The sequence below is a fragment of the Myotis myotis genome, unplaced genomic scaffold, assembly GCF_014108235.1.
Source record: "Myotis myotis isolate mMyoMyo1 unplaced genomic scaffold, mMyoMyo1.p scaffold_m19_p_2, whole genome shotgun sequence".
NCBI lineage: Eukaryota > Metazoa > Chordata > Mammalia > Chiroptera > Vespertilionidae > Myotis > Myotis myotis.
Genome location: NW_023416324.1, coordinates 196231785 through 196247993, shown reverse-complemented (window position 1 = coordinate 196247993; position 16209 = coordinate 196231785). Strand labels below are relative to the sequence as shown.

Genomic DNA, 16209 nt, shown 5'->3' with positions numbered 1-16209 from the left:
CGAGTTTCTGGCATTTTACAAGGACTGCTTTAATCATGGGAAATGGCTAAGATTGACTCAAGTATTATTTTCAGTTTTAGCTTGCTTCTTGTATTTTTCACATTTAGACTATTAATCCTTGAGACTGTCAGTGCATTATATGTGCAGGCTCAGTAGATAGGGAGAAGGAGCCAGTTTGGAATGAATATTAGTCACCTTATAGAAAGATTGTATTGCTGTTGTTTGTTTTAGCTCCATTTAGGGTGACCAAAGTGGTCCCAATTGGCATGGACTTTCTTATTTTAGCAGCGGGTTTCTCAAGACCAGGGCAAACCAGGACAGTTGGTCATCCCGGCTTGGACAAGTTAATCCAATTGCTCTGAGTCTCAGATTATCCTATGTAAAATGGGATAATAATGTGGACCTTCAAGATCTATAGAAACAATTAACCATGTTATGCATGTAAGACATTTATATAGCCCTTTGACTGGTAAGTAGTAGACACTCAATAAATGGCAGACACTCATTACATTCCTTTAAATTTTTGTTTACAATTCAAAAATAGTGCTTATCATGGTTATATGCTTATCATTGCATTTAAGGAATACTTTCATATGAAACCTTACCATTATAACAGCATGGGTGGACCTAGAGGAAATTATGGTAACTCAGTTAGAGAAAGCTCATTACCTAATGATTTCACTCATATGTGGAATCTAAAGAACAACAACAACAAAAAACACACATTGAAATAGACTCATAGATACAGAGAATAGATTGATGGTTGCCAGAGGGGAGAGGGTGTAGAGAACTGGGTGAAAAAGGTGAAGGGATTAAGAATTACTTATAATGTGCTGAGCCCAGTACCTGTCTCAGAACAAGTCATTTGTAAAGGTAGTTCTTACTATCGTTCCTAAACAGAAGTTGGGGGGGCCTGGGGATCTTTACCCAGCTCCCAAGGCCACTAGCATTAGTTTATAGATCCAGGGGAATGAGTCTTATCCACATATTCTTATCTGTCTGAATGCCTGTTCCCAGTATTGGGCATAGGTCACCACAGAAAGCTTGTCACATAGGAGATTCCTTGAGAAGTGGACTCTGAGATGGAGATTAGCATGCAGAACAGTATTAGGAAGTCATCTCAGAATCAACACATGGCAGAGAAGGAAGCAGAATTGGGCAGACAGTGAAACTGAGGCATGATGCAGTCTCAGCAATGACCTCAGCTGACCCCACTGGGAGCTCCAAAGCTGAGATGGCCATGTAGGATTGTCCCAAGTTGGGGCAAAAGGACTGAGCATTTACATCCTTTGTATGACCAACCATTGGATAGCAGTGATGGTGAACCTTTTGAGCTCGGCGTGTCAGCATTTTGAAAAACCCTAACTTAACTCTGGTGCCGTGTCACATATAGAAATTTTTTGATATTTGCAACCATAGTAAAACAAAGATTTATATTTTTGATACTTATTTTATATATTTAAATGCCATTTAACAAAGAAAAATCAACCAAAAAAATGAGTTCGCGTGTCACCTCTGACACGCATGTCATAGGTTCGCCATCACTGGGATAGAGGCTGCTCTGGGAAGTAGTTTGATCTGGGCGATTCTCTTTAGCCAAGTGCAATTTCTAGAGCGGGCTGGTAACTTGAAGGCCAGGATTCCTAAGCAGCTACGGGAATAAGTCCTTCAATTCTGAAGGAGGATTTGGGTGGCCATCACAGGGCCTTCTGACTGGGTATCAGGTAGGGTGTGTGGAGGAGGCCCAGCTTGCCTAGGTCAGCCTCCGAAATGAATCATTTCAAAATTATGATTCTAAAAACTGCACAATAAAGTTGTCATGAGTGGCTGGAGCAGCTCTCACCTCAGATGTAGATCAGACAAATATCTACTCTCCTTCCAGAGAGAGTTGCAGCTTTCCCCCAGGTCCCTGCAGAGAGAATGCCAGCAAGGAGAAGGAAGGGAGGCACAGGTAGACTGGTCACACCAGTGGCTGAATTGCTGGAGCTCAAATATTTCCACGTGGCAAAAATGTAAGCCAATAGCAATAAATTCACCTCCCTAGATTGTCCCACTTTCTCTCTGGCTTTGGATGAGCTCAGCACAAAGCAAATACAAACATGGGATCCTGGGATGACCACACCATTATGTGCTGGGTGATGCAATCATCAGTGTTGCCTCTGGAAGGGATGATGTCCCTGTTACTAGGATAGTTCAATTATTAAGTAGCCACTGGACAGGGATCTCATCAAAATTTTTCAAACATGAAACTAAATAACCCTGTGAGGTGCCTCCCAAAGATGATTTGGCTTCATTATAAAACCAAAATAGATGTTATTCATATGTATAGTATTTTTAAATAATGGTAAGAGTGTATTATCATCTTATAGCACTTAATTTTCAGAGTTTTACTTACATTTTCTCATCAGTAAAGTAGTTGGGATTCTTTCAATTGCAGGTACCAATAAACTCAACTCAGGACTAGAATTTGGTCTTCTGACTTAGTTCAGTGATTTCATTGCTTCGCGTTGAGGTCTCCAAACGCCATGGTTGGGAAACATCTCAGCAATCATTTAGTCGAACTCTCCATCTGGGAGTCTCCATCTTGTCTCAAAATTTTTCTCTATATAAGATTCATTATGTATGTTTTCTAATAACAATCCATCAGCATGTCATGTGACATGGCACAAGGTTAATATAATACAAGCACAGTAATTTCTTAAACACAAAACAGTCATGATGGGAAAAACTATGCTTGTCTTAACTTTTAATCTCTAATTGGGGTAAATTAAAAGCAGTAGTAGTACTTTTGCTGCTTTTTTCCTAACGGACTTGCAGGGACTCTGTTGTGCTAGCCTAAGAAGTTTTTTGGTTGGCCAATTTTAAAAACAGGAAAGTACTTTATCTTGGAAATGCTAATGAAGCACTTCAGCCCACAATCAAAAGCATAAATGGAAAAATCAATTTTAATTATTTGTGAGGTGTGTAATTTCCCAATTGGCTAATAAGTCTAAATGAAAAAATGGCCCCTCTCCACCTCTCTTTATCGCTATTCCTCAATGGCTGTCCCCCAAGCTGTCATTTATAGCTACCCCCACTCTCTTGTCACACTTGCCACTTGCATCAGCAGCACAAAGGAGAGGACCAGAGCCTGGAGGTGTGTTTTCGGGCTGACAGTGAGGAGCTGGGTCCCCGTGCCCCACTCCCTCCTCTGCTTGTCCTGTGGATTCGGCTGGCTGGCCACTCTGATGGTGTCTGGGGTTTTGCTGAATTAAAACAGTCACAGTTCTGTCTAACCTTTCATTCATCACAACAGTCTGCTAAGCCTTGAGGAAAACAGGTCCAAACTTTTAAGTCACAAGTCACCCAGGTGCCACAGTCCATTGGCTTAGAGAAAGGAGAAGAGATGGAGTCAGCTGCAAAACAAATGACCCTCTGTGTCAGAGCGATTACGGTGCCAAAAAGAATGTCAAACCAGGCCTTCCAAGCAGAGTGAGCAAGGATCTGTCCACCTCACTGAGCTCCCTAGGGCTGCTGGAACCCAGCGCTGAGGGAAGTTTCTCAGTGCCCGGCTATATCTCAGGGGAAGATGCATCCACCCTCGATAGGCTAGCTGAAGTTCAGGTTTTCTTTCTTTACTACAACTGAGAAAAACAAGCAATGGTTAGGGAAATTTACATGTTCTTAAAGACCATTAAGGGATTCAAAATTGCTTCCCAGGTTTGAAAAGCATTTGGCTTTTCTGACTGACTGCATCCTCTTGCAGGTTGCTGAACGGCTGATGACGATCGCCTACGAAAGCGGAGTTAATCTCTTTGATACTGCCGAGGTCTACGCTGCTGGAAAGTAAGTCGGTGCCTGTTTGTGTCCCTCAAGTGGCATTTCTAGAACCATGAGACTCTGTCCTAACCATTGTTGACATGTGGGTGAGAAGGATCTGTCCTTGCCACACCTGTTATGGCACCACTTTTCCCCCTCCCTCCACCACCATCACCAGGGCATCTCCGGCCCCCTCTGCCCAGCCAAACCTTCCCACCTCTGGCCGCTGTATGAAAAATGGGCTGGAAGCAATTGCTTTGGTCTACATGAGGGGCAGAGGTGGCTGGGCCCAGAGTGGTGGCAGTGGAGATCAATAAATATTAGTTCAAAATATGAGTGAGCAAATAAAGGAGCAGATTCCAATGTGGTTGTTACTTCATAACCACATTTCATAGTTTCTCGACCCTCGAAGGAAACTGGGCCGTCCTCTTCAGAGGGAAGCAGGAACTGATTCTCCTGTTTGCAGGCTTATTCCTCCACGTAGCATTACAGGTAGATCAGAGATTAAAGGAAGATCCTTAAAGATACCAAGAAATCTAATATCTATATTAGCCTATGTGATCATTAGGGCCAGTCGACCAGTCACTATGATGCACACTGACCACCGGGGGGCAGACACTCAATGCAGGAGCTGCCCCCTGGTGGTCAGTGCGCTCCCACAACCAACCTCCCATGACCTGGGCTGGCCAACCTCCTGAGGACCCTCCCCTAGGCCAGCCAACCTCCCACGGTCCCTCCCCACTGGATCGGCCGGATCGCCAGCCAGGCCAAGGGACCCCACCCATGCACGAATTCGTGCACCAGGCCTCTAGTCTTTTATAAGAGGGTATTTCAGACCCCACTCTGAGGACAGAGGGGGCTGCAAAGAGGCCTCGCTTCTTTTGCTAGAGAAGTCCCATCTAGCTACAACCTTCCCATGAACCCCAGAGCAGGGTTGGGCTCTAGGACAGGGCTCACTGCTAAGTCAGAGCACCTGGGTAATATGCCCTCATGTGAGCCCCAAGGTCCATGTCCTCCGGGTTCCAGCACAACAAGCACATTTTAGAACAGAACAGGAACACCTTGGCCTCCTGTTGTGAACATGGATGCAGCTCCAAGAGCTGAAAGGCACTAAGTAGCTGGACAGCTGCTTGAGTAGCTCTGCAATTTTCTAACAGGATTGCGGTGCATGGTCACCTGCAGGCCTAATTTCCACCCCACTCCGGGTGAGAATTACAATCAAAATGCTAGACTTGCTGAATCAGGTTCATCGTTGCCTGGTCCAAGTGTATTTTCCTTGCGTGGGTTTCCTCCTTTTCAAGGGCAGGTGTAAAAGTTTAAGGGTCATCTAGGAGGTTCAGAGCCCACATTCCTGATGTTTTCTGTTGAGTCCAAGGAGAGCAAATGAAATTGATAAGGCCTTGCTCCTTTCAACATCATACCCTTTCTCCGTGTTTTCTTCTTTTGTTGAATCCTGCTCAATACCAAATGGGGCTAAGGTTGAAAAAGGGGAAGAGTGGTCAACAAGTGTGTAAAGAGTTCTGTCTGTATTCCTACTGTGAAGAAGAATCAGTTCTGGTTCATTAGTGTTTGATTTGTCAGTGTGTAACTGAGATAGGTTCCCACTATGAAAAGCAAGATTGCAAAGGCAACCATCAGAGAGACAGAGGGGAGGAAGAAAAGAACACTGTGCAACATTCAGCACATGTCTATTGGGGGTGTGCTCCATAGCTAACTGCTTCATGGCTATTGCCAGGTTCCCAAGTACACTCCAACAGAGACGGAACTTTCAGTCAAGACACATAGTGATTAGTAATGACTCCCATCTATAGGACCCTAGTGGACAAAGTGCTAATTCCATTGATGCCCCCACTCACAAAGCCTCACAGAGCAGAACTGGTCTTACTGGGAGGAGCCTAGAAGATAGTTGTATTCTCCTCAAGCTTGGGTCCTAGCTGGGCTAGAAAGATGGGGATAGGACAGTGGGTATGTCCTCAATATACCTCTCCATGACCCAGCCTTAGGTGCAGGGAGAACACTTCTCTACACCTCCTTATGTCCTGTGTCTATGACAATGCTTGTTACTGGAACCCAGGACATTCTCTATGTGGGCCCCTGCATCTGCAGCCCTTACTTCTGGGTCTTCTAAACCCACTTGTATCCTATAAGATCTCCTGGGAGTCAATATTGTCTGTCTAAACAGTGTGAGCTCTCATTGTCCTCCCGAGTCATAATTGGAAGCCATAGCAAATAGAAGCAAAACCTTGACTCCCCTTTGGGACACAGCCAAGTAGGACATTTAGAGATGAGATCAGTGGTTTAAAAACACCAAACTGCCAAATGACTGCACTGTTTCTTAGTGTCAGGACCACAGGTGGTCTCCTGCCAGCGTGAAAGGATTTGGCAGGTGCCTCTGCTATGCTCTGGAGCGGGATTCTGCAGGCACAAGCAGAAACAGAGGAAACTGTGCCACCAGCCGAGAGCAGCTTCTATTTTCGGGATGTGGAGGCCCTGAAAGTTCAAACAAGGAATGGCTCTGGTGTTTTGCACTGACTCTTGCATTTCCAGGCCACTGTACCCTAAGACACTGTCTGTGTTCCCCTCCAGGGCTGAAGTGATTCTGGGGAGCATCATCAAGAAGAAAGGCTGGAGGTAATGTATTCACCACCATAATTTACTTGCCTTTAAAAAGACTGACATGATTTTATAACCAGAGAAGGGAAAATAAAATTGGATGGCAACTGACCAAAAGGTTATCCCAAAAGAAGTCAACTCTTAGTTGATTTACAGAGTTTTGAAAATAAATACCAGCAAGTTCATTACTTGTGCTTCAAAACTTATTGACTAGTCATTAATCACAAAGAATTACCATGGGGTTAAGCCAAGAAGGAGGGGATGTTTAGGAGTTATTTGTCAATAAAAGAAAGGGACATTTTCATGGCTTCTGACTTCTATTTAGGATAATTTGGTGAAGGAAGCCAGCTGACAGGAAGCTGTTTGTATATACATATGTATTTATGTTCATTGTTCATTTTATTAACAACTCTGAATGCAAAGAGATGATGAAATAAGAAGTCCTTGGGATAAATACCCCAAAGCTTTCTTACCTGACAGTGTCTCTCCTGTGTCTGGGGAGCCCTATTGTCTCGGGGGGGGGGGGTCACATCCCATTCCATCACCTTCTGTAGCCAAAGCCAGTGGTAACAACGAATGCCATAACATCTGGGAGCAGGGGAACAACCCCCCTACATTTCACTATGCGTGTCAGTCCCGATACCCCCTTCTCCCCAGCATGAGTACAGAATCAGGCAAAGCCCAACAAAGACCATTGGACAAGTTTGGATTTCTCTTCTGCTCTGGTATAATCTCTGCTGATGGCCAAATGAATAACAATTCTATAGTATCCGTGAGATAGTACAAAGAATGCTGCACCCATGCGTGTACACAGATTGTATAAAATTTAGTCTAGGACAGTGGCCAGCAAACTGTGGCTCACGAGCCACATGCGGCTCTTTGGCCCCTTGAGTGTGGCTCTTCCTAAGCCTTAGGAGTACCCTAATTAAGTTAATAACATTGTACCTACCTGTATAGTTTAAGTTTAAAAAATTTGGCTCTCAAAAGAAATTTCAATTGTTGTGCTGTTGATATTTGGCTCTGTTGACTAATGAGTTTGCCGACCACTGGTCTAGGAAAAAGGGACATTCTCACAGAGTATAACTCAAGATTGATTTCATTATGCCTTTCCACAAAGCATTTAAACCCCCTCTGGAGGGGAAGCTCCATGTATTCTTAGGGCTGCTTGCTCCTCACTCTTAGAGGAATGTTTGGTAGGGATAGAGGGACTTGTGAAATAGAAAACCAGAAATTTATGGAGTTGTCAATAAATAAAGTTTGGTGACCTACTTTCTCCCTCTCACTTCTTTTCCTCCCCAACTCCAGGGATTGTAAGTCTGTTGAAAAAGAACCATATTCAACCTTAAATATGGAAACATATTCATGTTCCCATCCAGTCCTCCATCTTGCCTGAGTTACTTGCCCACTCAGCGTGCTGGTCCATCCACCACTACCCAGACAGGGACTGTATCCATTTCCTAGAGCTGCCGTAACAAAGTGCCACAACCTGGATGGCTTAAACCAGCAGAAATGTATTCTCTCACATTTCTGAAGGCCAGAAATCCAAAGTCAAGGTTTGGGCAGAGCCATGTTCCCTCTGAAGCTCTGGGTAAAATCATTCTTTGCCTCTTCCCAGCTTCTGATGGTCTTGCTGGCAAATGTTAGTATCTCTTGGTGCACATACAGCTCTTCAACATCTGCCTCTATCACCACCTGGCATTCTCCCTTCATGTGTGTCTGTGTGTCTTCTTATGCGGACACCAGTCGTACTGGATTAAGGGGCTTACCATTCTCCAGTGTGACCTCAACTTAATTTAACTAACTACATGTTTTCAAATCAGCTGACATTATGAGACACTGGGGGTTAGGACTTAAATAACATATATTTTTTGAGGGACACAATTCAACCTGTGACAGAGACCTTGGGGATGAGTCCATTAGCAGTCCAGTGAGATCTGCAGCGGGGGTAGGCTGACAGAGTCCACCTGAGGAAGGAGGAGAGGAGTCAGTACCATGGCTCTTTCCCCCTGGACACCCAGGGGACATTTACCCATCAAGCTCCATAGTTTTCGGAACCTATTATATACCTACAGGAAGTAGATTAACATGCATCTTTCACACACTGCCTTTCAGTCTTGCAAATAAAAGCTTAAGTTGTCACCAGGCCACAGAATATTGATATCCATTCACCACGACCCCCAGAAAACTGGTGAAAAGATAAACTGTATCACCAAGGCACACAAGCAATTTCAACTAGTGCATACTTGGCTTCTGCTCCCAGTGCCACCACTTGCTAACTGTGCTGTCCAGGACAGGTTACCTCCCTTCTTTGAGTCTCAATTTCTCTACCTCTAAAATGGATGTCATATCTGCCCCTAAAGCGTCATGCTGATAAAGTGACATAAGGTGAGCAAAAGTCTTCTGAAGCCTGTGCTATCTCAAAGTAAAACATTCATGTTATCATTCTCCGCCCACTCTAAATGCCTCCATGAGGTCACTGAAAATTTGCCGGGTTGCTGTCTGCTCATGCTGTTTGAACATTAACATTACTGTGCACACCCACGTAGGCCAAACATTTTACAGAAAGCCTAATTTTGGAAGAATAAGTGAGTCTATGGGGGTAGTATTTGAGTAGAATGTGCAGCTTTTGCAGGTCCACATGCTCTGAATAATCAAGAGGGCTGCATTCATTTTTTATACTATCCCATCCAGCCTTTTGTTGAAGCCCTGAAAACGTTTGCTAAAGGAGACCTGGCTCCCCCAGCAGATCACTACTACACTATCATGAGGTATCATGAGGCTGATGGATCAACCTGAAAAGTGCACCAGCTCTTCTGGAGTGTGTAATCTTCAGATGCTTATATCTGTAGACCTTCCATTACAGTGATTCGCATTGGTTTTCAGGGAATTAACTTCAGTGGGATGTGGTTGTTGACATTTTCTACGAATTTTTCTTGTTGCAGCCAAGTTGTCAGACTTGTTACCATCGTCTCTCATTGGTTATCATTCATCAGGTTAGGCTTTTATACCTGACGGTCCTAAGGCATTGCTGCTGCAGCTGATGAAATTATAAATGTCTTATTTCAACTATTCCCAAAGTTTGATCTTAACCTTTGAATCACAAATGATTTTTTTTCTAGGTGAGTTCAATTGAATTGCATACCTGGAGAAATTAAATTACACTGAGATCCACCTCCGAATTTTAAATTACATGACTATAGTTCTCAAGACATATTTCCTTTTCCATGATCATAATGGCATTTCCTCCCTTTGAGTGTGATTTTGAAAAAGTAATACATTTGCTAACAAGATCTCCACATTGTATTCCCTTAAGAATAAGGTGGTAAAACTTTGAGTTAAAGATTTTTTAACTGTTTTCCTAAAATAACATTTCCATTAAAATGACACTCATAGAAATTTAATTCCTACTTATTGACATTACAATTTATTTCATTATTCATATTTCCATGTAGTCAAATCCTGCCTGTGAATGTGATGATTAGAAAGAGTAGTAACTCAGAGCCATTAGGTCCATGGTCCTTGGCGGGTGGACTTACCCCCAGGAAAGTTCACACTCAATCAGGGTTATGTCAGATGCTAAGTAAGTGTTAGTGGGTGGCTGTTTGTTTGAGATCCTACAGCAATCCATCAGTTAGTCCTATCGCTTACCCTTCTCATTTACTATTTCTGACCCTCCATGCCACCCTTCCCTTCGCTTTGCCACCACCCATTCACCTATTTGCTGTCACAACCCTCAACCTCCTCCAGCCCCTCCAGGTAAAGATCACTTCTATTCAACCTCTTCTTCTCGGATCTGACTTCAAGTCCCCACTCACTAGCTTCTTTGTTCTCACATTTTAGTGATGTGAATTAACAAATTTATCTCTTTGCCAATTTTTTAAAAATGTGTGGTACAATAAATTCTTTGGGTGTTATAATAATAATATGACAGTATGATTACAAATAATTTATTTAATATTTCTCTGTGTGTGTTTGTCTGTTTAACATACAGGAGGTCCAGCCTGGTCATAACAACCAAACTCTACTGGGGTGGAAAGTAAGTTAAATAACTTTTATTTTCCCCACTTGGTAGGAAACAACTAGTAGTTTTATCTTTTTAGGCTGCTATTTCACATCTAATATGCCAGAATCAATTGGTTTAGAGTGAAAGGTGATTATTTCTCACTTGAAGGAAATAGCAGTTAGCCTAGGATTCAATTTTAACAAGATGCTTCCAAAGAAATTTAGTAGCATGAGGTCACTTGTTACTAAGTGATTCACAGAGATTTTTCAAATCTCAACCTCATACTTAGAACCAAAATAGAGTTCAAATTTTGGGAAAAGGAAATGAGCACATAGCATCATCAAAGAAAAGCTATTCAACTCTGCCAACACTCAGAGACTTCTCCGGAATACAGATATAAAAATATCTTGTCTGGTCCCACTGTAAGTCTCTGAGCATTTCCGCAGAGGGCTCTGAAAGTGCTGATAAAGGGGGCATCTCACTAGAGAATAACGCAGAGCTTCCTGGATCACTCGCTGCCAGGCCACATGAAAGAGAAGACCTCTCTCTGGTATGGGGTGCAGAACAAATGTCACAGGATGAATGGCTTCTGATGGGCCTACTGGTGTTTGAACTGGTACTTACATTATCCAGCAGGACTTAGAAGCCCTGGCCTTTAAGACAAACATGTAAGAATACAGCAAGCTATTCTGTATAAGCTTTTGCATGGAAATCTCAAGGATCTCTTAACAAAACATAAATACAGACAAACATAACCTTATTTACCACCCTATAATTGATTGGAAATAGTTAAAAACAAAATTGGAGGCAGAGACCAGATTTTTAGAAATCTAACCAAAATGTATGTGTACCACCCCCCACACACACACACACACTCATATTTTATTGCTGTTTTTGAACCTGCTTGTGATGAATATGAAAAAAAATGGAATTTAGATCCTTACCACCATTGTAGTCTATATAAAAACAAGGCAACATGGTGCCTATGAGAAATACAAATTTAAATTGTCTATACTCTGGTTCATGGTGCCATTGCTTGGTGCTTTTGCAGTGGTACTCAAAACTTTGCATATGGTTTAAAAATAATCAGAAAGTAAGACAATCTGCAAGAACCAGTATGTCATAGAGAACTATATATAATATTATCTAATATACTTATAAAAGGTGCAAAGTCACCAAAGGTGAATGGTAAACTACTAAGGTTGACAAAGGTATTGATGTTGAAGAAACATTTCAGCAATGCTTTAAAACCCAAGCATAACATTCCTTTCCAATTGGCCAGAGTTTGAGAATGGTCTGAAATGGCAAAAGTCCTTGCTGAATGTTGGTCTTTGTAAGATACTAATTTACGGAAAAGTTGCATGGTCACATTTTATAAAAAGACAATAATTGTTCATTTCTTTTGAAAGTCAAAAGGCACTTTCCAATTTGCTTCCTTTCTCAGAAAAGCTAATGCCATCAGCAGCCTGGCAAGCTTATAGTAAGCTCACACACTTCGAGCAAGCCTTTTATTTCATTTGCTTGGGATTGGTAAGAACAAGGTGGGGAGGTTGAGCCATGTGTCAAGTTATATATGGACAGGGTGTGGGTGGCCGAGTTGTTATTACTGTGGGGTGGTGACAGTCATGTTAATTCATCTCCTGGGGTCTCCGAAGAAAAGGGGTTCAGTATGCTGCCCACCTGCCTTCCTCCTCAGCCTGCAGTGGTGCAGAATTTGCCAAGAACAGGGTATAAAATTAGCAATTCCATCCAGAACAACCATTCTTCTGTACTTTTGAAACAGCGATAAGAGAAAGCACACCCCACTCAGAGTCATTTGCTTCTTTTTCTTGTTAGAGCTGAAACGGAAAGAGGGCTGTCAAGAAAACATATAATCGAAGGTAGGTTCTGCTGCTTCATTTTACTTTTATCTGTGGGCTGCTGATTCAAGAAAGGTATCAGCCAAATACATTCAAAACATATTGGGAGGGGAAAAATAATCTCCATAAAAAGAATCACAATCAACCAAGTTTCTTCCTGGTGTTGTGTGTTGGGAGTGTAGTGATAGAGAGGGCAGAAGGGAAACTCAGATAAAGTCCAAAATTTCTAGAACTGTTGTCATGTACAACTATGCTAACATTAATAAAACACTTGCATAAGGCTTTTCAAAAAAGTTTTATTGAGGTATAATAGATATACCATAAAAGTTTATCCATTTAAAGTATACAATTCATTGGTTCTGCATATGATTAGAGTTGCACAATCACCGCCATAATTTGATTTTTAAAACATTTTTCATTTCCCCAAAAAGAAACCTTATACCCACCAGTAGTCACTTCCCAACCCTTCCTTACCTTCTCCCCCACATCCCCAGGCAACCGCTAAACTACTTTTGTCTATAGATTTACCAATTCTGGACATTTCCTATAAATGAGATAGTATAATATGTGATATTTTGTGACTGGCTGCTTTCACTTAGCATAATGTTCATCCATGTTGTAGCATGTGTCAGTACTTCATTCCTTTTTATTGCCAAATAAAATTTCATTGTGTGACTATTCCACATTTTTTTATTCATTCATCAGTTGATGGATATTTGGATTGTTTCCACTTTTTAATTGTTATATAAATAGTGTTGCTATAAACATTTGTGTACAAGTTTTTGTGTAGACATATATTAAGATTCCTATACTTTAAAAAAAGTATATATGCATAGAAAACAATTTGTAGAAAATTGCCACTGGGTGATTGATTTATGGTACCATTGCTTTTGCGATGGTACTTAAAACTTGCTACAGCTCAGAAATAAACAGGAACTAAAATAGTTGCAAGAACCATCATACAGTAGAGTACAACTACTCTAATTCACTGTGAGGATTATGAGAATTGGTGGAATTTTTACTTATTTCTTCATTGTCTATATATTACAAAATTTTACACCTATACCTTTTGCAATAAAGAAAAAAATGTATAAAGGGGCTGCCATATATTTTCAACATCTTTATACTAATTCATGAACTATTTCAGAAAAGTCCAAGATTTTATAACTTTAGATTCATAATTAATCATTTAGACAGATGATTTTTGTTGCTTTTAAAACTAATATTATTTATTAAATACAAAAGTCACCTAAAGTATATTCTAATCCCACCACTTTAAAAATAAAAGTAGATAAAGAAATAAAGTCCTTCCTTTGCTCACCTCATTTCATTCCACAGTTTGACTATCTGGTGCATATCCTTCCTAACTTCCTTGTAGTTACATTGACTTCTCTGTCTATACAACCTACTTATAAACACAAACATATGTACTAAAACAATGGAAGTAATCCATTTATATTACTTTAACAGTAATAATTATATTTGGTTGTTGTTTCCAAAGTTTTTGTTTGAGTTTGGTAATTCTTACTAATTTTTAATATATTTGTAGGCATTTTGGGCTTTGAAATCAGATGAACTTGGTTTGAGTTGCTTCTCTGTCATTTATGAGCTGGGAGACTTTGTGTAAATGATTTAACCTCATTAAGCCTGCATTTCCTTGACTGTAAAATGGGCTATAAATATTCCTACCCTATGGTGTTACTGTACATTGATTGAAATTAGGTAATTCACATTGAGCGCAGTGTCTGTCACATAATAAACAAATTATTTGTCATCATCAGTATGATACTTTATAGTGCAACTTCTCGTCACCATTCTATAGATAAGGACAACCTTTACTAAGTAAGGAACATTCTAAATTTGCTAGATGAATGACCACATTCCAGCACTAGAGAAAGCTTCCAAACTCTTCACCCAAACAAAATGCCTTTCAGGCTTTGGTGTCTAATTTAACCTGTCTCTCAAAACTGTTATCATTCCTGCTCTAGCATTTGCCCTACCTTGTGTCTTCTAATGAAGTTTATCAATGAGAAGTAAAGTCGGCTCGTAGCAACAAGTTGAACAAACACAGCAGAGGGTGCTGCCTACAGACTTCTTGTTTTCCTTTCCCTTTTACTCTAACTAATTAAAAAAGAGATTAAGAAAGTGGTTCAAACTGGCAATCAACAAAGAAATATAATATTAAAGAAAAAAAGAACAGCATGCTATTGGGATTTTTACCAAATCTCCATTGCTTTAATATTTACTGTAATTGTTCATAATTTCAGAATTCTCTTTTTTTTAATATATTTTTTATTAATTTTTTACAGAGAGGAAGGGAGAGAGAGAGAGTTAGAAACATCGATCAGCTGCCTCCTGCACATCTCCTACTGGGGATGTTCCCGCAACCCAGGTACATGCCCTTGACCGGAATCGAACCTGGGACCCTTCAGTCCACAGGCCGACGCTCTATCCACTGAGCCAAACCGGTTTCAGTGGATTCTCTTTTTTAAAATTCGTTTTCTTCAGCTTAACATTCCATAGATGGGGGCAGTTTTATATCCTATATTACAAAGCGTACTCAATGGTAGTTTGGAGTCAGTCGTGCATTTCCTCTGTCTTGAACATCTTAAATTACTTCTATTCACATGTTTTTGGCAGAATTGTTCCCTAAAGAAAACCACCCCTTTATCTTGGTTCTCCCTTACAGAATTTTGTGCATCATTGATGTGGTAGTCGTTTTCCTAGTAATTTTGTTAATTTGCTGTGAAAGATTGAAAATTTGATAATGTAGTATATATGATATTAAATTGTGAATTAGTGGGACTTTGATGTAACAGCGTATCAACATTTAAAGATATTGGTACTTGATATTCTATTAAGGAAAATTAGTCTCCAAATTTTAAGCTTGAAAGTCACTAAAATAACTGTTTAGAAAAAAATAGCTCAGATGACTTTATAATTTTGGTACATATGTTAAGAATTGTGTACAAATTGAAATGTCTGTGTACTGGTCCTCAAAATGGACAATAAAATCTCAATTATGAAAAAGAAAGAAAAAAGAAAAATCTAAAAATCTGTTTTCTTGAAGCTTCATATAACCTAATAGAAATATATTAAATTCTCCTTTTAAATAAGTCAGGAATTCTCTTAGGAACTAGTCTCTCAGGATGCATAAACTTGTTCAGCTGAAATTCCAATCGACCCAGAATCAAACTTTAACACAAAATTTCAAACTTTCGAGATTGAAAAAGAATTGGGATCTATTATTATTATGTTGTTATTGTTGCTGTTATTTTACAGTTTATAGTTTCAGCCAAAGACCAAAAATAATCATGAGTGCAAAAAGAACTGAAATTATGGAATTGAGTGAATTTTGCAGGGGGAAAAAAAGGAGGGACATAAGATTTCTAGACCCAAAATAAAGTTTGAATGATTTACAAAATTTAGGTTTCATTGGTACTTGTTCTGTGGTAAGGTGACCTTATTCAACTATTCGACATTGGAAATTTATACACTCATTAAATTTGAGAATTGCTCTTAAAGAATAAGACAGAAGTCTGACTTATGTAGAGTTCAGGCCACTTGTGTGCTGGGTAACTTTGGCCACTTGAGTTAGTTCATATCATGTAAAATGAGCTTGACTTGTGAATAATGTAGTTTTAAAAAAAATTCATATGAAAGACCTTTTCAATGAGTCCAAAGTCCTTGCCTTAGATCCAGTTAGGAATAACATTCTCCTTAGAATTACAAGGAAGGGGTAGAAGTCTCATTAACAGCTTTATTATATCCATTTAGAATCCCAAGGTCCTCTCAGGATCTGAAAGTCTATTTATTCATTTACTAGTAGTCATTCTACAAACATTTATTAAGCTCAAATGTACTAGTATGCCAGTGTTGAAATTCGGCAGATCCAATTTCTTGGTATCTAACGTGAAAGAATAGAGATGGTTTGGC

General features: G+C 40.3%; 1 protein-coding gene across 1 annotated transcript in view; it reads left to right on the top strand.

The window, feature by feature from the left end:
• The window catches only part of KCNAB1 (potassium voltage-gated channel subfamily A member regulatory beta subunit 1), a 203854-nt gene that overhangs the window by 134006 nt on the left and 53639 nt on the right, over positions 1 to 16209 (top strand). The window contains exons 4-7 of the mRNA XM_036349319.1: positions 3746 to 3825; positions 6385 to 6429; positions 10403 to 10447; positions 12251 to 12294. Of these exons, the coding sequence (XP_036205212.1) occupies positions 3746 to 3825; positions 6385 to 6429; positions 10403 to 10447; positions 12251 to 12294 (214 nt within the window). The remainder of the gene's footprint in view (positions 1 to 3745; positions 3826 to 6384; positions 6430 to 10402; positions 10448 to 12250; positions 12295 to 16209) is intronic.